Genomic DNA, 26,998 nt, shown 5'->3' with positions numbered 1-26,998 from the left:
CACTCTGTCGGTGGGCCGCCTGAGTGGGGGGCGGGGCCCCCACGTCTGAGCAGCGCGGCAGGCTGCCTCTATGAGCCACTGTGGCGGTCGGCCGCCAACTACGTGGGGCGCCCCCAGGGCTGAGCTGTGCGGCGGGCTGCTATTTTGACCCACTCTGGCCGTCCGTCGCCTGAGTGGGTGGGGAGGGCCCCCAGGGCTGAGCAGCGCGGTGGGCTGCCACGTTGACCCACTCTGGCGGTCGGCCGCCTGAGTGGGGCTGTGGCCCCCAGGACTGAGCAGCGCGGCGGGCTGCCAATTTTTCCTACTCTGGGGGTGGGCCGCCTGAGTGGGGGTGGGGCCCCCAGGGCTAAGCAGCACGGCGGGCTGCCAATTTGATGCACTCTGGGGGTCGCCCGCCTGACTGGTGGGGAGGGCCCCAGGGCTGAGCAGCGCGGCGGGCTCCCACTTTGACACACTCTGGCCGTCGGCCAGCTGAGTGGGTGGGAGGTCGCCCAGGGCTGAGCAGCGCAGTTGGCTCCCACTTTGACACACTGTGGGCGACGGCCGCCTCATTTGGGGGGAGGGCCACAGGGCTGAACAGCGCGGCAGGTTGCCAATTTTTCGTACTCTGGCGGTGGGCCACCTGAGTGGGGGTGGGGCCCCCAGGGCTGAGAAGCGAGGCGTGCTGCCACTTTGACCCACACTGGCGCTCTGCCGCCTAAGCTGGGGGTGGCGCCAGGGCTGAGTAGCACGGCGGGCTGCCACTTTGACCCACTCTGGCGTTCTGCCGCCTGAGTGGGGCTGCGGCGCCCAAGGCTGAGCAGCGTGGCGGTCTGCCACTTTGACCCACTCTGGCGGTCAGCTGCCTTAGTGTGGTTCGGGGCCCCCAGGGCTGAGCAGGGCGGCGGGCTGCCACTATGAGCCACTGTGGCAGTCGGCCGCCAGACTAGGTGGGGCGCCCCCAGGGCTGAGCTGTGCGGCGGGCTGCCATTTTGACCCAGTCTGCTGATCAGCAACTTGAGTCAGGGTGGGGCACCCAGGGCTGAGCTGCGCGGCGGTCTGCCACTTTGACCCACTCTGGTGGTCGGCCGCCTGAGTGGGGAAAAGAGCCCCAGGGCTGAGCAGCGCGACGGGCTGCCACTTTGACCCACTCTGGCGGTCGGCCGCCTAAGCTGGGGGTGGCGCCAGGGCTGAGCAGCACGGTGGGCTGCCACGTTGACCCACTCTGGCCTTCGGCCGCCTGAGTGGGGGGAGGGCCCCAGGGCTGAGCAGCGCGGCAGGTTGCCACTTTGACCCACTATGGTGGGCGGCCGCATGAGTGGGGGGAGGCCCCCAGGGCTGAGGAGCGCGGCGGGTTGCCACTTTGACCCACTCTGGCGGTCGGCCGCTTGAGTGGGGGTGGGGCCCCCAGGGCTGAGCAGCGCGGCGGGCTGCCACTTTGACCCACCAAAGCGGTCGGCCTCCTGAGTGGGTGGTGATGGACCCCAGGACTGACCAGCGCGGCGGGCTGCACTTTGACCCACACTGGCGGTCGGCCGCCTGAGTGTGGATAGGGCCCCCAGGGCTGAGCAGCGCGGCGGGCTGCCACTTTGAGCCACTCTGGCGGTCTGTCGCCTGAGTGGGGGTGGGGGGGGGGCCGCCAGGGCTGAGCAGGGCGGCCTGCCACTCTGACCCACTCTGGCGGTCGGCCGCCTGAGTGTGCGTGGGGCCCCCAGGGCTGAGCAGCGCGATGGGCTGCCACTTTGACCCAGCCTGGCGGTCCAACGCCTGAGTGGGTGTGGAGGGCCGCCAGGGCTGAGCAGCGCGGCGGTCTGCCAATTTGAAGCACTCTGGCGGTCGGCCGCATGAGTGGTGGGGAGGGCCCCAGGGCTGAGCAGCGCGGTGGGCTGCCAGTTTGACCCACTCTGGCGGTCGGCCGCCTGAGTTGGGGAGAGGGCCCCAGTGCTGAGCAGCATGGCGGGCTGCCACTTTCACCCACTCTGGCGGTCCCCCGCCTGAGTGGGGGGGAGGGACCAAGGGCTGAGCAGCGGCGGGCTGCCAGTTTTTCCCTATCTGGCGTTGGGCCACCGGAGTGGGGGTGGGGCCCCCAGGGCTGAGCAGCGCGGCGGGCTGCCACTTTTTCCCACTCTGGCGGTCGGCCGCCTGAGTGGGGGGGAGGGCCCCAGGGCTGAGCAGCGCGGCGGGCTCCCACTTTGACACACTCTGGCCGTCGGCTAGCTGAGTGGGTGGGGAGGGCCCCCAGGGCTGAGCAGCGCGCCGGGCTGCCACTTTCACCCACTCTGGCCGTCGACTGCCTGAGTGGGGGTTTGGCCCCAGGGCTGAGCAGCCCGGCGGGCTGCCACTTTTACCCAGTTTTCAGATTTCAGCTAGTGTTCAGATGGTGATTTCCTCTTCCACTAATCCAGTTTATTTCAGTGAATTCACCTTAGTGAGTTGCTTCCATTCTCCAAGACTAATATATTTCAAAACCAGTTTGCCTCAACCTAATGCATTACGTTTCCCCCAAATAAGAGATCCTACTCTTGATAATTTTTTTTGGTTTAATTTATGACAATCTTAAATAAATTCTAGTGAAGTAGCAGATATTATAGCCAAACCACTCTAATATCTTAAAACGGTATTTATGAAAATGCGCATTTTGTGGCATCAGTTTAAAGAGTGGAGATGGTGTGTGTGTGTATGTGTGTATATGTAAATTCATATATACTGTATGCATGCATATATGTATGTGTGTACGCATATTAAATACTATTTACTATTTTACAGTTTACACTGTTTAAATATATAGATGCACATATTGCCTCTATTGCTTTCTTCTTTCTACTATCTTCCAAAACCCAAACCCTTCTTTCTTCAGGGTTCAAGAAATCAAGACGTCGTTTGAAAAAGAAAATAAGGCTGATTTTTATTGAACATATATGGTGTGCCAAGTTGATTAACCGTTGGTAAACATTAGGATCACTGGATCGATTTTAGCTTTTCAGTTTCTCTTTTGAACAACTCTGTTTTCAAGGATCCATATTTCATGACTTTTATTCTTTGAGTCCTTCCAAAGAACAAAAATAGCCTTTACCTTTTTTCGTAGAATATAATTCATACTCCCTTGCGATTATCATTTTGGTCCATTGGATTCTGTAAAGAATCTAAAATGAATTATGAGATCATGATTTTATTTTCTCTGTATTTGCAACATTTTTCTAATTCATCATCTTAAGAATTCTTCCATCATTATCATGATTACTCGTCAGTTATTCCAACTAAGCTGAAAAAAGATAAGTAATAAGAAAACAAAAGAGTGGTGAAATCACTTAGGAGGAGGACACAAGAGTGGAATAAATTGTTATTTTTCTGTGTTTTTATTGTGTTATCCAACTATTGCATCATCTTTTAAGAAAGTGTTAGAAATACTAGGGGCAGCATCTCTGTAGTTTGCTTTCAGATCCACTCAATATGAGAATTAGAAGTTTTTATTTTCCAACCATGATGACAAAGAGAAGAAATTTCACATTCCATCGCCATAAGGTGAATACGATCAGAAGAATGAATGAATGTAAAGGAAAAGATTGCAGCACTTAGGCTCTAACGGTACGATGAAATTTTCATATTAATTAAATCAGACTATGTGTCTTCAGATGACGATATTTTAAATAAATTTTCTCAAACTTAAGAATTGATCCCTAAACAATGTATTTCCAAGAAAAAAAAAATGGAAATACAGTATTCTCCTCCAGTTAGTCCTTCAAAGGAAAGTAATTCACGCAACAGTTTGAAATAAAAATCTGGACAGTCCCACATTGTTAAAAGATGAAAGTATTCTTTCATCTCCAGTGATGTTTATGGACAAAAATTTACTGATTAAAATAGTTTTACTATATTTAAAATGTATTAATATTTAATAAAGTTGATTTCAGTAAGTCTTTATGATTATATTTGTAAATTCCTTGTAGAATGACATAAAATTACATGAAGTTAAAATGTGCCCAGAGGGTAAACAGCAATAACTATTTGCCCTGTAATCTGAGGGTTAGATATCCCATCTCAATTCATTTTCACAAGAATTCTCAAGGAATCATCATCCTTTCACCTCCACTTTGAGTTAACTCGTCTAAGACGACAGCATAAGACAGCATTAAAGGCAAAATTTAAGCTCCAATTTCCTAATCTTGAATCACACATTGCTTCTCTTACACCGTGGTACTCGCTTCAAAGGAGAAAAAACACTTACCTATGTCCTCTGATAACTCCGAGGACCTCTTTCGAAAGAAGTCGGACAGAGATGATATTTAATATTCAAAGGAATAATGGAAATTGAAATCTGCATTTCTTTATCACTTTCACATTGTGGATATTTATTTACTGAACACTTTCCATAACCTTGTGATAATGTGTAGTATTCAGACAAGCAAAAGGAGAAGCCCATGTTATGCTTGTCCTCAAAATAATCTTCTTAGTTAGGACACTATAGCTTAATTTCCCGGAAAAGTTATAAGACTTTGTAGAGCAGTTCCCAGGAATGGTCCAGATTGAACCCTGTAGAATGTTAGGCAACAAGTAGATTCAAGTGCCTTAAAAATCATCTAGTGAAGCATCCGAGAATGTAATTCCCCTTATGGAGGAAAAATATTACATGGTACTATTAGATTTTGATGAATAGAAGATAGAAGGTAACCAGCTGGTTTAAATTATGTTGTAAATCTAGTAAACTAAAGGAATAAATATATTAGTACATTGCTTTCATATTATAGGTTTTGTGCAGATGTTTGCTGAATAAACTATTCACTAATTTAGAAAGAGATCACTGATCAGCAATGATGGTTAATTTTTTGTGACAACTCAACTGGACTAAGGGATGCCCAGGGAACTGGTAAAACGTTATTTGTGGGTGTGTCTATGAAGGTGTCTCTGGAAGATATTAGCATTTGAATCAGTAGGCTGAGTGAAAAAGATCATCCTCACCAATGTGGGTAGGCATCATTGTATACCTTGGGGGCCTGAAGAGAACAAAAAGGTAGCGGAGGGCAAATTTGTTCTCTGTTGAGGTGGGACATCTGTCTTCTGCTCTTGAATTTCAGCACCCCTGGTTTTTGAGCCTTTGGACTAAGATTGGGACTTACATCATTGCCTCTCCAGTTCCTCAGCTCTTCAAATTTGGACTAGAACTACACCACCAGTTTTCCTGGGCTTCCCATTTGCAGGCTACAGATCATGGAACTTCTCAGCCTCCATAATCACATGAGCCAATCCCTCATAATAAATCTCTTTCTGTACACCTCTATCTCTGTCTCTGCCTCTGTCTCTATCTCTATATCCTGCTGGTTCTGTTTCCCTGGAGAACCCTGCCTAACACAGCTAGCATTCCCTTTTACTTATGGAAATCTCAGACAAGAGATTAGTCATTTAATATTAATATACATTGTGCACATTACATATACAACTATCTATCTAAATATCTATTTTCAAACAAATTTTATTTGTAATTCTAAAAAGAACAGACTTTATAAAATGCTTACTCCTATTTTTAAAATATTTGCCTGGAGGAAGATACTATTAGTATTTTCATTGGTACGTTATTGTTATTATTTTAGTGTTCTTGAGTTTATCTGAAATTACAAAAAAAAGGGAAAGGTGTTTAGTAGTAGGTTGTCTGTGGTGGATTGATGAGTATGTTTAGAATACTTCTGAAGAATACAGATTGATAAAACCCACACTGTATGACTCTTTCTTTCAGGACATGAAAAGGCTATGCAAATTTTTAAAGGCTGTAGTGCAGAATATTTGATTGTTTAAGAAAATATCTTGTAAAACTCTGTATTTACTTTTTAAAATATATATATTTTACAAATCACATATATGGATATATATCAGAGTTAGCACTATCCTGATTCTAACGTGGTATACCTAGATCTTACTGTTCAAAGTCAAATGGCTTGTATCCATCTCTAAACCCATTTCTAGGTATTCTGAGCATTAATAGCATATTAATAATTAGGTAAACATACCAATGTAACTGCCATACTCTGTATCTGCCATTCTTTAAAGCTTTTCAAAATTTATCGATTTACCAAAGGAATATCTAGTTATAATGATGCTACTGATGATAATAGCTAGCATTTATTTTTTACAATATACTCAGCACTTTGTTATGTGCATAGTTTTCCAGTATAAGATTCACAGCATTATAGAAATGTTGATGAGGGTTTAGATTTCAGTATTAAATAGAGGGTCAGGGTAGGACCCAGTAATCCTAGTGAATTCTCAAGATAATATTCTAGGCGGAGAGAACAGGGTGGGAGCACAAGTCCTGAAGTAGATGTGTGCCTGGCTGCGTGGTGTGTTTGAGGAACAGAAAGGAAGTGCGAGTAATGAAAACAGAATCAATACAAAGAAGAGTGATGGCAGAAGAGATCAGATAGGCAATGGGGGCAAATCATCATGCACTTCAGTAGTAGGGCGAGGAAACATCCCACTTGTCCTGGCCAACTTATTTTTATGTCTACTCTTCTGTCATAATTGCTATAAGTCCTTCTTTCACTCTCTAATCTGGGTTGGATCATAAATTATGTGATCACTCTACTGATAAGCATTGCAGATATCTTGGCTTTTATGCTGAATATAGAGTAGCCATACAGAGTTTTAAGCAAAAGAGTGGTGTAATCTGATTTATGTTCTAAAAGATTCACTTTGGCAGCTGTGTTTTCAGGGTCTAAGCTCTTGGGCATTAGGAAGAACTCGTAGAAGGCTGTTATGGAAATCCAGGCGAGAGGTGATGGTGGCTCAGGCTAGAGCGGGAGAAGTAGAAATGGGAAGAAGTGGTTGGAGTTCAACATATTTTAAGGTAGAGCTGGCGTGATTTTATGATGGTTTAGATGTAGTGTTTTAAAAATAAATAAAGGATTCTAGGGTAAAACAAAGATTTTTTTTGGCCAGAGAAACTAAAAGGAAGAATTTTCCATCAACTGAAATAGTTAAGGCTGCAGATAGATACGATTTTTGTGAGATCATCCTGAGTTTATACTTGGACATATTAAATTTAAGATCTCTAAGAGACAACCAGGTGGTGATGAATACACGTTTTAAGTACGAGAACCTAAGTATGGGAATTCACAAAAGAATTGTGGATTAGAGATACAAATTTGACAGCTGTGAGTACACAGGTAGTATTTAAGCCATGAGGATGAATGAGATCAGCAAGGACTAGGCTTAAGGCCTCTGCAAGTTTAAAAGCCCAAGAGAAGAGGATGCAGCCACAGAAACCGAGAAGCAACTCTAACGATAGGGGAGAAAATCCCACAGAGTATTCAGTCCTGAAAGTCAAGTGAAAAAAGTAGAAGAAGGAGAAAGGAGTTGTGTCAGATGCTTCTAATAAATCAAATAAAACCAGGATGCAAATAGATCACTAAATTTAAGAAGCTGTATATCATGAGTGACATTGATGAAATCAGATTCGTTGGAGTGATGAGAGGTCAAGAGCCTGATTGGATGGAATTAAGAGAGAAGGAGGGGAGAGAAGTTGGAGACCTGGAGTCCATTACCAGAAAAATAGAGCAGACCAATTAAAGAAAGAAAATCTTAATAGTAATAGTAATGCAGGTCGCAGTGAGGACGGTTCCAACCATTTACTCAGTCCCTTGGTTCTTTTTTCATTTCCACCGTTTGTTAGGTGTTTAACATTAAGTAAGACAATAACTTCTCTAAACCTAAATTTACAGTAAAACGTAGACACTATTATCACCCACCTCAGCGTGTTGATAGGGTTGGTGGTGTTCAATAGAGTGGTGTTCAATAGAGTTTATTAGAGTGAGGTCGTCTATTGAAAACGTCTAAAACATATAAATAATGAAAAGAAGTCATTGTTATTTCTGTTTTTCTTATCATTACTTATACTGCTACTACTGCCCCTGCTATTACTATTTTCTTCAATTACTGTTCAGTTTTTACTTAACAAGGAGTGGTAAGTAGTGCCCTGACCCTGCTTGCTCCTTACATTTTTGTACTTCTCTCATTCTTCCTCCTGTCACCACCCTGCCAACATCTCCTTCTCTGAGAACTATAACAAGCATACAAAGAAAACAAAATTTTCTTGCTTAATTTTAGGAAGGCACTAGGTATTTTTATATTCTTCTTCAAAGTACATCCATATGGTAAAGAATTCTCTTTATTAATAATATTTCTCCTATTTTATATTACAAGTGCCTGCCAGGGTGAGGCTGAAGCAGAAAGACAGACATGAAGGAGGTGTGTGTGTTAGCTATGTCTCTGACGTTCCACATTCCCTGACTCAAGATCTGTTCATATGCCGCATGCTCTGCTGAAAATGTCCACCTCTTTCTTCTCTTCACTAATTATCACTTGCTTTACTCCAAGGTTCCACACTCAAATGCCTTCCAAACTAGAATTCAAATTGTCCCTAGCCCACATAAATATTTCAAGTGTACTGAACATCTAAACAATCTGTGTTTTTTAAAAAGGTGCTACAGTGAGTGTGGGAAAGAGAAACAGTCAAATCCTTTGTGGCCAATCTCCCTCCCCCCCTCTCCTCTTTTCCAGGCCCTTCACAAGGCATGCTGACATTCCTGTCCTTGGAATGGGTGAGAATGCTTAGAAATATGGTTCATTTTCACAAATTACAAATCTTACTATTTCATCTCACTTACATAAATTTTAATCAGAATTGTATATATTTATCATCATCTTTGGTGCTTCTACTGGACGGAATTCCTAGACTGTAAGATATATTTTCTTTATGATGAGATTCCAAGTAATAACATTCTATTTGGAATATAGTTAATATTTACATTTTTAACTAAGTTGAACCAAATTCTGTTTCATCGCAACTTTGATATAAATATTTCCTATATTTTGACATAATGACATAATTATTTATACATAGTTGTTATGCCTGTTACTGTGACTTCTATTCTTACTCTATGACAGCGTAAAATATTTCTCATCAATTGTTTTATCAATATGTAGGATGAGGAATTCGTCCTTAACTTATAGCCGTGAAAGAAGCCTCAGATTCTCTATATTAGTGAAACTTAATGAAGAAAGGATGATAATGTTGCTTAATTTTCACTATATACACTTCTTTGGTTACAAGTTCTGATAGTTGTTTCGATTGTTGCATATTGTTATGGAGCTACATGCAAATACGTATAAGAGAGTATTTTACATGGTAATGTGATGTTGAGTTCCAATAATATGAAATATAAGATGTTTAAAAATCTCAATGTACTGGAAGATTGCTAAAGGTGAGAGATGTAACTATTGTCATACAAACAAGAACAAAACCAAAGGGCCCACTCCATTGTAATTTAATTGGAGATTGTAAAAGTGGATTTCACTAGTATCTGTGTCTGTGGCTCCTGTGAAGTGTTTACATTCCCCAAACAGTATAGAACACCAGCAGCAAATATAAGACGGCCATCTGGCCTAAATTGGAACAGGGATATTACTCTGCCATGTTCAATGGCAGTTTCCGTGAGATGTTCATGTTTCCTCCCGCTCTTTACCTCCAGCACCAAAGGAGATTGACCTTAAGGAGGATGGGACTAAAAAGTGTCACAAAATCAGGTTTTGCCTTTTATCTCCCAAATCACTATCGCCATTAAACTAGAGGGATGTTTTAAGTCTGCATTTGAGACTGGGAAAGATATGAAATGTAAATTGAATTTGAGATCAAAGTCTTAAATCAGACTTGACTTTTCATAAACAAAAGTGACGAGAGTCTGGAACATCTTATAGTGCCAGAAAGTAAGGAAGAACTCACAAAACAACAAAATGAAGGAATATGTCAAAGGGACACAGGAGCTAACTGAAATAACAAATTGGCACAATTTGAACAACCACATAAATAATGCATTATTGGATTATAATCTAAAGTACAAAATAAATATCCATTGGTGCATAGTGATACAAATAAATGATTGAATAAATAAATTAGTGGGAGAGAATAGATAGATCCCCATTGGAGAGGAATCCAAATAATTTCTATAAATACTTCCTCCTCCAGGAAGGAGGGCATAACTCTCCGCTCCTTCAGTGTGGGCTGATTACAGTGACTTACTTCAAAGAGTACAGTACAGAAAAGGGGGAAAACAGTAACTTTACAGTATAGAAACCTAACCAACACTCTCTTAGTCAAGTGTTCAAGGTTAAGATCAATAGTCGTAAGACATACTTTTGATATGATATGAAGAGAATGGCAATTTACCTCTGTGGTTGGCCTCCCCAAAACCCATTACCCTATTACCTTAGTCAAAAAATGAGAATTATATCAGAAAAATTCTAGGAGATATTTTTCAAAATATCTGACCAGTATTACTCAAAGCTCTCAAGGATATTCTGTAAACTGTCACAGTCTGCAACTAAATGTGATGTGACTACAGCGATATGACAACTAAATGGATGGAATCTTGTAACAGAAAAAGGACATTAGAGAAAAACTAAGGGAATATGAATAAAGTGTGGACTTTGGTTAATTATATACCACTATTGGTTTATTAATTGTGACATATATACCATGCTAATGTAAGATATAAATAATAGGAAAACTAGATGTGGGGTGTATGTGAGTTCTCTACACCATGTTGACAAATTTTCTGTAAATCTACATCTATCCTAAAATTGTAATAAGTTTATTAAAAAATTCAGAAGAATAGGGTATGTTAAAAGAACACATTAGCCAACCTGAAAGAGCACCCGGTAAACAAAGCTGGGTCAATTTGAGGAATGAATAAATAATGCAGTATTGGATTATAACCAAAAATAGAAAATACATATTCATGAGTCCATACTAACATAAATAAATGATTAAATAAATAAATACATGAGGAGAAGCAGCAAATCTTCCTGACAGAAGAACCACATTAATATGTGGATACATCTCCTCTTTCAGGAGGTAGAAGTTAATCACCTTCTAGGCCCTGCTTGAGGGAGGGCTACACGTAGTGACTTGCTTCCAAAGAATATACCATAGAAAGGTCGATTAGTAATTTTCGCGTGGATGAACTTGGCAAACACTACCTTAACTAAGTGATGAAGGTTAAAATCCCCAATGAAATCTTGTTGATATCATGTAGCACCCAATATGATGTAATGAGAAGAGTACTGTGTGTTATTTTTTCCAAAAACCATATACTAGTCTAACCATAAAAAAAAAAAAGAAAAAATCAGACAATCCCCAGCTGGGTACATTCTACATAATTGGTCAATGTTTCTAAACACTGTCAAAGTCACAGAAGATTAGGAAAGACTAAGAAACTTTCACAGACTGGGAAGATATTGAGAACTAACTATAATGTGGTACCCTACATTTGAATCTGGAACAAAAAGAGAAAATTAATGGGAAAACTAGTGACATCCAAATAAAGTCTAGAGTTAGTTAATACTAATGTACCGATGCCAGTTTCTTTGTTTTTGCAATTGTTCCATGGCACTGTAAGACGTTAACAGTGGAAGAAATTGAGTATGGAGTATTTGGGAACTCACTGAACTATCCTGCAACTTTTCTGTAATTCTTGAAGTATTCCAAAATAAAAAAAGCTTATTTATAAGGAAAGATATGTGACATTATTTTATAAATAGTATACGTGGTGCTACTAGTATCACTAGTTCTTGAGATGGTGTTCTACTGGAACAAAAATCTAAAACTTGTGGAATTAGCTTTGAAATGGAGTGGTGGGGAAAGCTCCCAAGGACACTATTGGTGAAAGCTGGAAGGACAGTGATCTTGCTATTGAATATAAGAGGAACGTGAAATAACATTTGCCAGTACTGTTGCTTGAGATGTTCTGGAAAATAGAAATGGTATCTAATTAACTCACAGATATGGCCTACAAGGTTTCCAGGAAGAATGCTGCAGCTACTAGCTGACTTCTCTGAGCTTCTTATGAAAAAGTACAAAGCTTTGAGAAGAGCCAAAATGAACTCTCAGTCTTCAGGTGGAATTTAAAGGAAAAATAAAAGAGCAGGACTGTGTTTGAAAATAAAACTTTCTCATTCCAAGTCTTTAAACAACAATAAGTTACCAAAGTAATAAAAGGCTTCAGGTAAAAGATTCAACTCAGTGGGACTTTAAATCCAGTAAAGTGGTCTCTGAGTCAAAAATGTCAACGGTGGATCTTGTAAGACCCTTTGCTAAGACCTCAGAAAGATTTATGGCCCTGTCTCACAGACCCATGCAGCTAGATGAAGAGCTTCTGAGCAGCAGAAGAGTGTTGTCCAATGGCAGCCTAAAACATGATGTAGGGTAGAGAAGGGCCTTCCTTAGAAAGAAATCTGGGCTTGTCTCACACTTCGTCTCATTGAATTGAATATAAATTGCAGAAAAGAAACTCACAAATTTTCAAAAGATTAATCCACTTGAACTGAAAGGGACAGAGAGAGTTTAAAACAAAGAGTGGTCTCTACGCCCTTAACTTCCCAGAACCGTGACCCAGACTGAGAAAGCTATGCAGCTGCAACTTTGGAATATTTCTAATGGCAAAGGGCAGAGCCAAGAACTTAGAGAGGGAAACGAAGAGCCATAGAAAACCATTCCCAGAGTGCGGCACTGAGCGCTAATCAAGCAACTGGCAATACACACCCAGAGATTTCAGAATCGCTACGAACTAATGATTTCTCTCTGCCTCCCATTCTCCTTTTTGAATGAAAGTGCCCATTACCTTTTTCCTATATCTGTCATTTTATTTGGGTATATGGAGGGCACAAAACTTTTCATGTTACTTCATGTTTTTTTTAGACCAATAGAAACCACATCTAAAAACAACCCCCACATCTGCATCTCCTGAAACAAATGAAAATACTCCAGATTTGAGTATGATGACTAATGAGATAAAGCTTTATGTCTTATAGGGTATTTTAAAGGTGAGTGTTATGTAAATAATTATGGATAGAGGGTAGACTATTGCAGATTAAAGAGAACTATAAATTCTTTGTCACTCCCCTCAGAAACCTGTAGTCTGTTTCTCTACCCCCTTGAATCTGAACTGTGTAACCAGAACTGTGAGTGTTTCATAGAACATAGCGGAAGTGACTCTGTGCTGGTTTCAGCCCTAATTTCTTAGAAGACTGTCAAGTTCTGTGTCCTCTCTCTTGATATCTATCCTGCTATGAAGTGGAAAAAAGCCCAGATAACCATGTGGAAGAAAATTTAAGCCTTAGTTGATAGTCCCGGCTGAGTTTCCAGCCAACAATCAGCCACGATGAATTACTGGATATCTTCTAGCCCCAATTAAGTTGTTTCACATAGATTAGAGATATGCTGTTCTGGCTGAACACTACTCAAATAAAAAAACTAAAAACTCAAGAGCAAAGAATTTGTTGTTTTAAAAAACTTCGCATTTAGGGTAGTTTGTATGCAGCAGTAATAATGAAAATACTAGGTCTCACGTCTTTCTCTTTCATGACAATGCCAGCAAACTTAATGTAGGTTAGAGTAAATTAGATTGAAAACATTATCTTTCTAGTAGCATTATTAAAATACATAACACGTGAATGACTGAAATAATTTCAGCATTCACTATATGTTGCACATAAATGTTTCCCCCTTTATTAAATTGAGGTTTTTTAAAACAAAATTATTTTCATTCATTTGATATTTATTTCAATGTAACAGTCTTCCAAGTTTACTCTACACTGGAATATAATGATTTTTGTATACTATATCCATATTGGTGCTTAAAAATGAAAATTTAGATTTACACATGATTATCATTAAATTATTGCGACAAAAATAACCTTGAGATAAAGCCTTACATAATGAATTTTAATTTTAAAGGGGTTCTTGTTACTTGAACTAAACGGTATTCTCTGACAATTTACACAATTGCGTTTATTTGCCATTAATTTAATCTCATTACTGTCATAAGTTCTTTATTTTTACATATAGTATGCCATCTAGTGACAAAAAATTAAATATAGCAAACATACTCTTTTAAGTCATCTTGAAAAAAAACTGTACACTATGCACTTGCTTCATCTGGTACAGAAAATAAATTATGTCTTTGCTTTTTCTTTTTAAAATTATTTTCCACTTTGGAAAACCATTTAAAATGTCATCACCTTTAAGATACTCCATGTCATATACATCCAATATACCCACGTCTGTTAAAATCCAATTCCACTGTAAGGAAAATAAAGTGATGCTAAATTTACTCTGTCAAATAATAATATTTTTGTATTCTAATCTGGATAAAAGTCTTGTCATTTATATTTACTATTCTGTTTCTTTTATAAAATAGAGCTCAGTAGCTTGTTTATTTACCAATTAAAAATATCTAACACCTCTTCTCTCTATAGAAGTCTCTACAAACGCTCACAAAACAGATTTTTTTCAGATGAGTATATCCTTAATGTTAATACATACACTGGGTATTTGTGTTCCAAAAATAAAACATTGTTTCCATGTGTCTCATATACTGTCCACCTGAGCCATTTCAGAGACACAGGTATTGAGACTCAGAAAGAGTAAGTGACTTGTCTCTAATAATAAGTGGTATAACTAGTACTTGAAAAGAAGCCTTCTCATGCAAAAATCAAAATTAAAATTCTACTTGGCTAAGAAAATCTCAAATATAGAACATAGTATATCATATTTGACAGAGATGGTGGCTAAGGGTTTTTTTCCTTATAATTCTAAGTTCCTCCTTTATTTTTATAGGCAAATGCTTTACCATCTTTCAGATAAGGGGTACAAAATATGGATATTCCAATATGGATATCCCATAGCTATTTCCCCCAAATTACCCCTTGGCAAGGAGCTAGAAGATTAAGCAATTTAGAGCAGAATTTGTAAAACTGTTTTTTCAGTTACTTTAAGATTCTAACAAAATTTGTGGGAATTTTCTCCTAAAAAGAATCACTCTTGTAAAGCCCAGCAAAGTGATCATTAGGGATATTGCATGAGGGAGCCTTTCCCTTACGGATTGCCTCCGTTTATTTGCCACTAGCAAGCTTCTACAACATTTTTTCCCTTTTTTAACATTTTTGACAAGTTTTCTTTAAACGTGATCATGTTCCCCCCAAAAATATGTAGCAGCTGAGAATTCTGCTCTCTCTACATATTAATGTACCAAAGGAAATATCTTGAAATACACATATATATGTATATAGGTATATACGTATATACAAATTAACATTGAACTCATCCTTTGTGTTCTTAAATATCTTAAAGAATTCATTAATTATATGCATGAATGGATTTTTTTGCAAGATAGTGAAGAATAGAAAATTACTTAGCTTTTGAATATAAAGCTTAGAAAAAAATTATTTCCTAGATTCCTATTCTTTGCGTTTATCGTATCAAGAGCTAAGCTTTGAGGACCTGATCATAGACAGAGTTTAGCATAAGGGAATTCCCAACCAGACAGTGAAAGAAAAGAAGGAAACACCACCTGTCCTGGTCCCAGGATTTTATGGAAGTAAGCCACATATATAAAAGCAAGAATCTAGGCAGATGTCTTAATCTGACTTGTGCAAATTTCAAACCTGTAATAAAAGTATTTTATATGTCTTCAGACACTGGATATCTGAGATTTATGAAGGAGATACTCCACACAATGCTCTTCTCCCATGTCGGTGGGTTCCAGTAAAGAAAAGAGAGAGGATCAGCTTTGTTATCTGGGAAGAGGGATTAGCTGACACTCTTGAATATCTTTCATCTCCTTTCAGCATAGTGAGACCCAGAAATCTCCACGTGCTTTTTAGAGTCAATAGACGTAACCATACTGAGAGCCAAGAAGACCTCAATAAATGTGCTAGGGCTCAAAAGGTAAAAGTCACTGTTGAAATGGAGGCCGAAGGCAACCCAGGCAAGAATCCAAGTGCAGAACCTGGCAGACATTGAGAGATAAGGGCCAAGGGATGATGAGGCAGCAGCAAAGATTGCTAATAAGGACTACCAGCCTAAATTAATGTAAAAAGAGATGAGATCCAACATAAGGAAGCCGTAAACATGAGACACATCTACCAGCTGCACACCCAGGGATGGGATTGAGCCAAACCCTCTTTGGAGTACACCAGCCCAGGAGAACCTAGAGGCCACCTTATGCATCTGAAGATTCTCTATTTTCTTCATTGCCACATTCTCTTTCTATCTTAACAGTCTGAAGATTCTCCGTTTTCTTCATTGCCACATTCTCTTTCTATCTTAACAGCCTTTTTCAACTCTTCCACTCCATGAACACAGGACCAGGTAAAGGGAACACATAGGAAAAACACCGAAATTTCCTTGCATTTTCCAAGCAGAGATTGTGTATAAAACATTAAAATAAATCCAGTGGATTCTGTTGACTCTTTCAAAGTCCCCCAAAACTCCCATCCTATGCCTGCTACAGAAAACTACTTACGTGTAGAGAATTCACAGCAAATAACAGATTAGTTAGAAAGAAATGAAGACACTAAACTTTTTCTTAATATCTGCTGTGGACTTTCTGTTTATGTTGCCCCAAAATTCATATGTTGAAACTTAATCCTCACTGTGAGGGTATTTGGAGGTGCCGGCTTTCAGAAGTAGTTAGCAATGCACTTAGTGCCCTCATCAAAGAGGCACCAGCGTGCTCCACCACGTGAGGTCACAGCAAGAAAACAGCCATCGAAGGAGCTGGGCCCTCACAAAACCCCGAATTGCCAACTCCTTCATCTTGGACTTCCTGGCACCCAGAACTGTGAGAAATAAATTTCTGTTGGTTATAAGCTGCTCAGTTTATGGCATTTTGTTATAGTGACCTGAATGGACTAAGACAATGTCAGAATGCCGAATAAATTTTCAGATTTCACTAGATACCTAATTACTATATTATGCGGTTCTTACGAGGAAAAGTGGAATAAGAATATGCATGGAACTCTCTTTCTCTGCTACCAATACATATGATAAGATGATAGAGATTGCATCAATATAAGGTTTGATTAGTATACTTCCATTTTGTTCCTTTGATAGTCTCTAATTTTCAACTGGACCTTAGTCTGTGAGAATATGCAAATATATGTGGCTACTGAACAATTATGGTAAGGAACTTGTGAAGATGAAGTTATGACATAAAGCTACGAATAATTTAGTCTTATTATTTACAGAAATTATGAAACAATGACTTTTTTTAATAGTCACATTTTTACAGGTGTCTGGTGATATTTCATTGTGGTTTTTTTTTCCAGGAAGATTAGCCCTGAGCTAACATCCACTGCCAACCCTCCTCTTTTTTGCTGAGGAAGACTGGCCCTGAGCTAACATCCGTGCCCATCTTCCCCTACTTTATATGTGGGACACCTACACAGCATGGCTTTGCCAAGCAGTGCCATGTCCGCACCCGGGATCCGAGCCAGTGAACCCCAGGCCGCTGAAGTGGAATGTGTGCACTTAACTGCTGCACCACCGGGCCGGCCCCTCATTGTGGTTTTAATTTGCCTTTCTCTGATGCTTAGTGACATTGAGCACGTTTTCAGATACCTGTTGCCCATTTGTATGTCTTTTTTGGATAAATGTCTATTCAAGTCCTTTGCCCACTTTTAGTGAGAATATTGTTTTTATTATTATTGCTACTGAGTTATAGGAGCTCCTTATATATTTTGGATATTAATCCTTTATCAGATATATAGTTTGCAAATATTTTCTCACATTCTATAGCTTGCCTTTCATTTTGTTGGCTATTAACTTTGCTGTGCAGAAGCTTTTTAGTTTGATATAGCCCCACATCTGTTTTTGCTTTTTGATTTCATATCCAAAAAGTAATTGCTAAGCCAAATGTCAAGAAGCTTTCCCCCCGTGTTTTCTTCTAGTTTTACAGCTCCAAGATTTTTGTTTAAGTCTTCGATCCATTTTGAGTTGATTTTTGTGTATTGTGAAAGTTAAGGTTCCAATTTCGTTCTTTTTCATATAGATGTCCAGTGTTCCTGCCAGCATTTGTTGAAAAAACTATCCTTTCCCCATTGTGTATTCTTATTACCCATGTGGGCTCTCTTTTCTGTTCTATTGGTCTATATGTCTATCTTCATGCCAATACCATACTGTTTTAGTGTGTTGGCAAGGATGTGGAGAAATTGTAACCCTTGTACACTCTTGGTGAGAATAGAAATGGGACAGCCACCATGGAAACGAGTGTGGTGGGTCCTCAAAAGATTAAAAATAGAACTACCGTGTGATCCGGAAATCCCATTTCTGGGTATATGTCCAAAAGAATTGAAATCAGGATCTCAGAGGGATACCTGGACTCTTGTGTGATTGTGTGATTGCAGCATTATTCATAACACCCAAGATATGGAAGCAACATGAATGCCCATCAATGGATGAATGGATTAAGAAAACGTGGCATATACACACAATGGAATATTTTTCAGCCTTAAAAAAGAAGGAAATGCTGCCATATGGGACAAAAGGGATGATCCTGGAGGACATTATGCTAAGTGAAATAAACCAGCCACAGAAGAACAAGTAAGTACATTATTCCACTTACATGAGTTATCTAAAATAGTCAAACTCAAAGAAGCAGAGAGAAGAATGGTAGTTGCCAGAGGTTGGGGGAGGGGGAAATTGGAGCTGTTATTCAATAGGTGTAAAGTTTTCGTTACACAAGATGAAGACGTTCTAGAGATTTGCTCTACAACATGGCGATCATGGTTAACAATACTGTATTGTACACACGACAATTTATTAAGTAGATAGATCTCATATTAACTGTTGTTGCTACAATAAGAAAATTACACAATTGGGTACTAGCTAAACTTCAATAAGTATCTAAATTGATGTCCACAGCTCCAATAAATTTTCTTCCCACAAAATGCTCAAGAAACATCAGTAAAAATAAGTTTTAAGGGTACTCTTCCACTCGGTCTAAATTAGGACATTCATGACTTAATGATAATTCATTTGTAGATTTTCCAAAATGTCATTTTGAGGTGTGTTTTCCTTATGCTGATTATCATAAGATAAAGATTTTCTATAGGCAAACTACTGTTTAAGTACTTTATATACGTTAAATAAAAACTATCATGAAGTAGATACTATTATAAGGCCAGTTTCAAAAGTGAAGTAACTGATGCACGGAGGGTTAGTTAAGCAGCTTGCCCGAGGTTACATTGCTAACACACAGAAGATCCACACAGTGTGGCTTCAAATTCCGTGTTATTTAAAATTATGTTACATTGCCTCTGCCATTATATTTTGAAATATAACTCTTGCTGTCACTTCCTCAACAGTTAGCTAGTATCCTACTCTTCACAACCACCCCAAATTTTAGGGTATTATGGTTGTACTTCTCCGGAAATGTAGTGCAACATGCAGCTCAGTCTAAACAAAACATTCAAAATCTCATCTCCTGAGAATCATTACTTATTCAGGCATGATGCATGACAAAGTTGAGAAAATGAAACATGAGAAGATATTTTGAGAGAACTTCTGAAAAGAAGTTTCCTCAGTTTTTAAGAGTTTCCCAAAGCAAAGCTGTATTTCTTCCCTTAGTAAGATTGCCAGGTTTAGCAAGTAAAATACAGGATGACCAGTTAAATTTGAATTTTAGATAAACAATGAATAATTTTTCATAAGACATACTTAGACCAAAAAAAAAAAATGCTGTTCATCAGAAATTCAAATTTAACTGGGTGCTCTGAATTTCATCTGGCAATCTTACTCTTTAGTTCATTACAGAATAATGAAGATCTGGGAACTCTTGGCAGACATCTTGTAATCATAACGGTAAGTCAGTCTTCAGACGAAATGTCAGCTAGTAAAAGAGAGAGGTGGAAACAAACAAGATAACGATGACATACTTTAACTGTTGAAACAAAACAAGCCCGAAGCCAACCTTACTTCATATTTTTCACTAACACGGCCAATATATTCCATTAGTGTTTTAGCTAGGCTAACTTGAGCACTATGTTACTATAATAAAATATACCTACTGTGATACACACAAAAGAATTATCATGGATTGTGATTGATCTAATAAAGTTGTTCTGTTCTCCTGAACATGCTTCAGCTATTCAAAGTTTACACTCTCCACACATGCAAAGAGAAGTGACTTGGGATCTACAGACAGGTTACATCATATAATATAATTCCTTTGCTTTATTTGGCTCCTAAAACTTGAAAGTTCAAGACAGAAGGCCAAAGGGGTAATAAGAACTCTATTTTATATCATGCAGGGAACATCACGAATCAGTACCAAGGCCAGCAATATTCAAACATCATATCTTGCTGTTAGAATAGTGTACAATTTGTTCCATCACTGCACATGACTGATGTTGTGTTTTGGTTGTTGTCATTGCTCTTTCCCTCAAATCACCTCTTGGCTCTGTATCTCTATGTTGTGTTAGATCTATTATTCAACTGCTATCTTTATTATCAGCTCATTATCTCACTGATGGCGTGATGTTTCCCTGGTGACGCTGGAATGGGCCTGCATAAAGATGTTCACACACTTGGGTTTTGGTTAGAATTAGAAAAACTTGACACCAGTATCCCCCAGAAACAGTGATAACCACTCTTTTATATCTGTGAGATGTGTTTCAGTGGAGGAATGTTAGAGATAATAGAGATGAATACTTAGTAATAAGTAGCTTGAGTAAGGAAACTCGGGTGAATATTTATTTTATTCAAATAGCCAGCTTTGTCTTTATATATTTTCAAAGTAGACAGCATAAAAAAAGACTAGCAAAAAAGTGTAACCAATCACATATCTTTTCTTCAAATGCAATCCTATTTTTCTCTTGTATTTACTGATATATATATATGTATATAGATATGTATATTGTCCCACTATCAGCCCATTTATTATCTTTCCCCTATAGGAATTCATATCTTATTGTCTTTCCCCTATAGGAATTCATATTAGTTGGCTGTTTTCAGGAACACTTCTCTAAAACTAGATTTAAACCCTGACAATCTCCTCTACTCTATATCGAAAAATGTTTTCTAGTTGCTTGCTTTTCTTGACCTAAAAATCAAATTGTATTTTGAACTTGTTATCACTCAATACTGACTTATTCCTAGGTCATTTTCGTAGTATTTGTATTTTCCTCTTCAGCTTCTCCTTTACGTTAGTGAACGTATATTCACCAAATGCTTATATATCTGGTTACTCTTTCAATTGTGAAAAATAACATATTGCCATGGACTTTCTTTACACAGAATCTGAAAAGAATTCTTGTACATTTGTGGTAGATTTTATTATTCTTTTTTTCCTCTCATAAGAGTATATGTCATCAGTATTAAGGTACATCAAATAATCCAAAACCTGAGATTAAATGGTTAGTAAATATACTTGAGCTAGACAAGCACAGAGCTATTGCCAACAAAAAGAACATAGTAAAATCCAATTCAGTTCTTAGAAGCAATACAAATGAGCATTTTACAAGGGTAAATAAATAATGAGATGTACCCATATATTCATTTTTTAAAATTTTCCTACAAAGGAAACTTACTAACATTAAATATGTACCCCAGAGTACTGTGTGCATATGTATGTAGGTATCCACATACACACTATGCACCACACACCTACACACACATATATATGCGTACATACACACTTTATATATATACCTAACAGACAAATATATATATGTACACATGAATGAAAATATATACATATAAATTTATTATTAGTTTCGAGGCAGATGTGCTAACATCTGCTACTAATCCTCCTCTTTTTGCTGATGAAGACTGGCCCTGAGCTAACATCCATGCCCATCTTCTTCTACTTTATATGTGGGACGCCTACCACAGCGTGGCTTGCCAAGCAGTGCCACGTCCACACCCAGGATCCCAACCGGTGAACCCCGGGCTGCCAAAGCGGAAAGTGTGAACTTCACCGCTGTGCCATCAGGTCTGTCCTATATATCTAAATTTGATGCATAGTATTATGTTGAAAATTATTAACCTAGCATCAATTTTATCATGAGAAAGGTGTTGAAAGCAACATTTTATTGGAAACTAGTTGAAAAATTATGAAAACTTCAGGAAGAATAGCCACTGCAATGATGAAAATGATGACCTTTAAGATTCATTTAAAAGAACAGCCTTAGTTTAGGCTTGTTTGAAAATATATATATATATATATATATATATATATATATATATCAGAAAGGGCATATGGTTTGGTGAGATATTCTTCAGTGATATCTGCTTTTTTTCAGAGGAAAAATGTTAAATAGACTCTAATTCATAAAGACAAAACTGTGTCATGGGAATTAGGAATATTTATCTTGCTGCTCCCCATATGAACTTTCTGAATATTCCAGGAAGACAGAAACTTTTAGAAAGAAGAATGACAACTAAAAATAAAACAAATTAATATATATATGTGTGTTAATATATATTATATATATATGTACATATAAAGTAGGTAAGAAAAGGATGAATAAACCATTAATATATGTCAAAGAGAGAACACTGCCTTAAAGATCTTGCCACAAAGGAAGTATGGCTGCATATTATTGTGAATTTAAAAAAAATAATAATGAAGCAATTATCTTTATAGAAGCGAATGAGTGGCTCACAGAAAAAATCTAGGAAAGGAATAACAAAATGAAATAGAATAATTCAAGAACAAATGTTGAAGGGTAAAATAAGGCCATCACAGAAAGGAAGGTCAAATCAGAAGTATGAGTAACAGAATAATCACTAATGAAAATAAGGCAAGTGCTTGAATAGTAGAGCCAAGGAGAGCATACACAATTAAGGTGAAATGAACAAAATATTAACATGAGTAGAAAGAAAATGGTAAACTGGCAAAGGGATATCAGCATGCACATTATTGGCACCTTTTAAGGAAAGAACTGTAATAATTAAACCAAAAATATAACCAGATATAAAAATCTAAGAAGCCTGAATTAAAAAGTTGAAAATGCACAATGTGTTCCAAGAAAAATAGAGGAGCAACTTCTGTGAAAATTAAATATTTATACATCTTTCATTCCGTCAATTCTTTTCTTAAGAACTGTCTGCTAGAAATAAAATGAATATATATAAAGATAAATTATAAGTATATTTTTGAAATATTGCAGTCAAAGTGACTAGAATCAAAGTGACTATTAATCAATAAGGAATAGCACAAATTTTTGTGTTTCAAATATTTGAAAATGATAAATTAGCTCTACACCAGATAACGTTTAGAGATCTTCACCAGATATTGCTGAAGGGGAAAAGCTTGATTTAAAATAGTTTGCAATATCTTATTTTTATAGAAGTAACAATAAACTAAGAAATGAACATGCTCTATATGTGTAGGATTTTTCCCCTTTACTCTTCCCTCTGTTTTGTATATTTTCTAGAATGAACCTCTACTTTTGATAAAGATAAAAAGTTATGTTTGAACACATAATAACTTTCAATTTTTGTGCATGCATACACATTTATAGAGAAATATACTAACCAATTTTCTTTGTATTATTAAATATACCTACTTTTAGCAAGAAATTCGAGTTCTTTTCTTAAAATATCTCTTTAAAAAATAAAAATTCTAAGAAGTACTGCATTGAGGAAATATATTCTCTGAAGGCAGAGATCCAAATTTGGATAATCCCTCAGTGTATGATAGGGAACTTTTACTACTTATTCTCAACACTAAACAGTTTCTACTCATTAATAAAGTGAAATTGAAAGTTATTCCAGTACTTTGTGAAAGTACAAGTAATGTATAAGCAAAAGAGGAGAATAAAAATTTGGAAAAATCATTTAATATCAGTAATACCAGATTAATCTGGTTTTAATTTTTTAAAACCTTTGTGATGTTAAAAGACAGTTAAATAGAAGCTGAAATCTTTTCAGAAAGATTCAGAGTTAGTGGGATTCTGAAGTACACCTGTTGGAATGAACAAGGCTTTTTAGTGGAGGTGACATCCTAAAGTTGAAAGTCTGCATTTGACTTCAGTTCACCTTTCATTATTTTCTCCCTAGTTACTTTTTAACTAACCTAATGAAACAATCTATAAACAAGGAGCATTTATAAAGCATGGGTAATTAACATAGGTCATGGGTTAATAGCAAGAAATAACCATCATTTGAATATTTACTTCTGTTGTAAAGGCAGGAAGATCAGGGAAATGAAAATCAAAACTACACTAAGATATCACCTTACACCTGTTAGAATATCCAAAACCAAGAGTGACAAATGTTGCAGAGGCTGTGGAGAAAAAGGAACCCTCATATACTTTTGGTGGGAATGCAAACGGGTGCAGCCACTATGGAAAACATTATGGAGATTTCTCAAAAAGTTAAGAATAGAAATACCTTATGACCCAGCCATGCCACTACTGGGTATCTATCCAAAGAACTTGAAATCAGCAATTCCAAAAGTCCCATTCACCCCTATGTTCACCGCAGCATTATTCACAATAGCCAAGTCATGGAACCAACCTAAGTGCCAAGCAACTGATGGCTGGATAAAGAAGATATGATATATATATATACAATGGAATACTACTCAGCCATAAAAAAGAACAAAGTCGTCCCATTCACAACAACATGGATAGACCTTGAGAGTATTATGTGGAGTGAAATAAGCCAGACAGAGAAGGACGAACTCTGTATGACTCCACTTATAGGTGGTAGTTAACATAAAGACAAAGAGAACTGATCGGTGGTTACCAGGGGAAAGGGGGGGTGGGGGGAGGGCACTAAGGGTGAAGTGGTGTACCTACAACATGACTAACAATAATGCACAACTGAAATTTCACAAGGTTGTTAACTATCATAATCTTAATAAAAAAACTTAGGAATCATTACTCTGGTCATTTTATAAATGACTCACAGGGGCCACACCCATGGCCGAGTGGTTGAAGTTCCACGTGCTCTGCTTCAGCAGCCCAGGCTCAGGGGTTTGGATGCTGGGTGTAGACCCACACCACTCGTCAGCCATGCTGTGGTGGCGACCCACATACGAAATAGAGGAAGACTGGCACAGATGTTAGCTCAGGGCTAATATTCCTCAAGCAAAAAGAGGAAGCTTGGCAACAGATGTTAGATTAGGGTGAATCTTCATTGGCAAAAAAGAAATTTAAAAAAAGACCCATTTATAGTGTATCTACAAGCACACATATGAGATGGATCCCTGTCCTCACCCTCACTAGAGTCCTTTGCAAGAAGCTGGCAAGAAACTTGGTTTCCTGCCAAATGTGCCGTGATTAGGATAAAAATAAAACACAGGAGACAGCAGAGCACAGGTAACTGGAAGGCTGACAGTTTTGTTTTCGTTTTTAGGCAAGAAAAACTATTTAAAGATGAAGAAATAGGGCAGAAAAAAATCCACTGACATGCTCCTATGAAAGAAACAGGATGACCTTCTAAAAGAAAACAATGTCTAGGTCAATGTTGCCTGACACCTAAGACTGTTTTCCCTTAAAAATAATCTTTGGGGTCCATTGCCAGTAACATGGGGGCCAAAATCACCTGCAGGTCCTCCCACAGGGCGACACACTTAGAAATAAGGATTAAAAAACAGCAGCCTGTTAAACATACAGCTGAGTTTGCAAGTAACTGAAGAAACTCCTAGGGGTCCACACCCACAGCATTTAGCGGAGGTGGAGTTCAGCAGCTCTGAGGCTGTGCCGCGGTGGCTTGGTCATCTCCCTAGTGAGGTGCTTAGGTTCTGGTGGCCACGTGGAGGCAGGAGACAGAGCCTTGGACCTCAGTAGGGCCGGGGGTTGGAATCGAGACCCCTGCAGAAAGTCGGAGCCTTCACAGGCCCACAGCTTCAGTGAGGGCGAGCTAGACGAGAACCGGCTCAGGAGCGTGGAGACAGCCTGGGCCTGGGGAGTCGGAGGGAAAGGTCCCCCATGAGGACGGGGAGCTCCAAGCCTGCTTGCACGCGGGCCTGGGCCTCAGGATGTGTCTCTCCTGCAAGGTCCAGTGATCCTCCAGGTCAAAGTCAGCATGAAGGACCCCTCGCTGTTGGTCTCCCTTGAATCCCGCCAGAAGCAACAAAGACGGCTCCAGAGAGACATCTTTCCCGCAGGATCCCCACAGGAAAAGCCGCCCTGAGCACGATGCACAAGAAAAACTCACAGAGCACACAAGAGCACCACCACAAGCCCCTGTGAGAACCAGCAGCCGCATTCGATGCCAGCCCTTCAGACGGTAGAATCACCTGACCCACAGGCTAAAAACGGCCGTGTTAAAACGATTAAAGGCGTGGTGAAAACAGGAGGAAAGAACAGACTTTTGTTTTTAAAAAGACCAAGTAGTTTTGAAAGAGAATTCCAGAAATAAAAAAATGTTTCATATTAAAAACTCAATGGACAGGTTAAACCGCAGATTGAGCACAGCTAAGGAGAAAAGTGGTGAAATGGAATACGGACACAGAACACAGCACAGAGAGAGAAACAGAAATAGGAAAGAGAGGGAAAGAGACACAGAGAGCTAAGGGAAAAAAGTCACCTTCACAGAAGCAGTGGGGAGAGTGTTCCCGGACAGATGGAGTGCGATGCGAATGCTCAGCTCAGGAAGTGAGTCCTGAGCAGGAAGAACACAGCTGCCTTCACACCCAAGGCACTTAGGTGAGTCACCAGAACACCAGCACAAGTGACCACAGGAGAACACAGCGTCTCCTGTGTGCTCAACGCTTTACTCAAAGATCATCCTTTCAATATGTTGGCCTATTTCCTTCCAGTCTTTCATCTATGCATGTTTAGTACACATACAAAAATTTCAGGGGAAAATCAGATTGATACAGTACATATAATTTTGTATGTACTTTTTTTACTCAGCGTTTTCCCATGAGCATTTTCCCAGGTCATTATGCAGCAGCAGCGGAACTGCATCAATAAGAGCGAAGACTTGAGTTGTGGTTACCAACGTGGGATGTGAAGTCAAGCGTTCTGTGTCTGAGTCCCAGCTCACGACTCACCAGCTGTGTGACCTTGGGTAAGTTACTGGTCCTCTCTCTGCTCCCATTTTCTCATCTGTAAGTTAGTGTGAGTTGCTATTTACTAAGCTATCTGCCAGGCACTGTGCTAAAGACTTGAATAATCCCATTTGATTTTCACAAAACCCCTATGGATTACATGTGTTATTGGCATTATTTTACAG

General features: G+C 39.0%; 1 protein-coding gene across 10 annotated transcripts in view; it reads right to left on the bottom strand.

Moving 5' to 3' along the window:
- Positions 1–26,998, bottom strand: part of LOC139045291 (protein phosphatase 1L-like) — a 353,755-nt gene that overhangs the window by 279,828 nt on the left and 46,929 nt on the right. The window contains exons 2-3 of one of the 10 annotated variants that reach the window (XM_070509722.1): positions 7,716–7,799; positions 2,314–3,122 (exon numbers count right to left, since the gene is read on the bottom strand). The exons of the other annotated variants lie outside the window; for them this stretch is intronic. Of the exons in view, the coding sequence (XP_070365823.1) occupies positions 3,012–3,122; positions 7,716–7,799 (195 nt within the window). The 3' untranslated portion in view covers positions 2,314–3,011. Of the gene's footprint in view, positions 1–2,313; positions 3,123–7,715; positions 7,800–26,998 lie in introns of those variants that run through there. 10 annotated transcript variants of the gene reach the window in all.

Source organism: Equus asinus, chromosome 5, assembly GCF_041296235.1.
Source record: "Equus asinus isolate D_3611 breed Donkey chromosome 5, EquAss-T2T_v2, whole genome shotgun sequence".
In the NCBI taxonomy this organism is placed as follows: Eukaryota; Metazoa; Chordata; class Mammalia; order Perissodactyla; family Equidae; genus Equus; species Equus asinus.
This window is presented reverse-complemented; position numbering and strand designations above follow the sequence as displayed.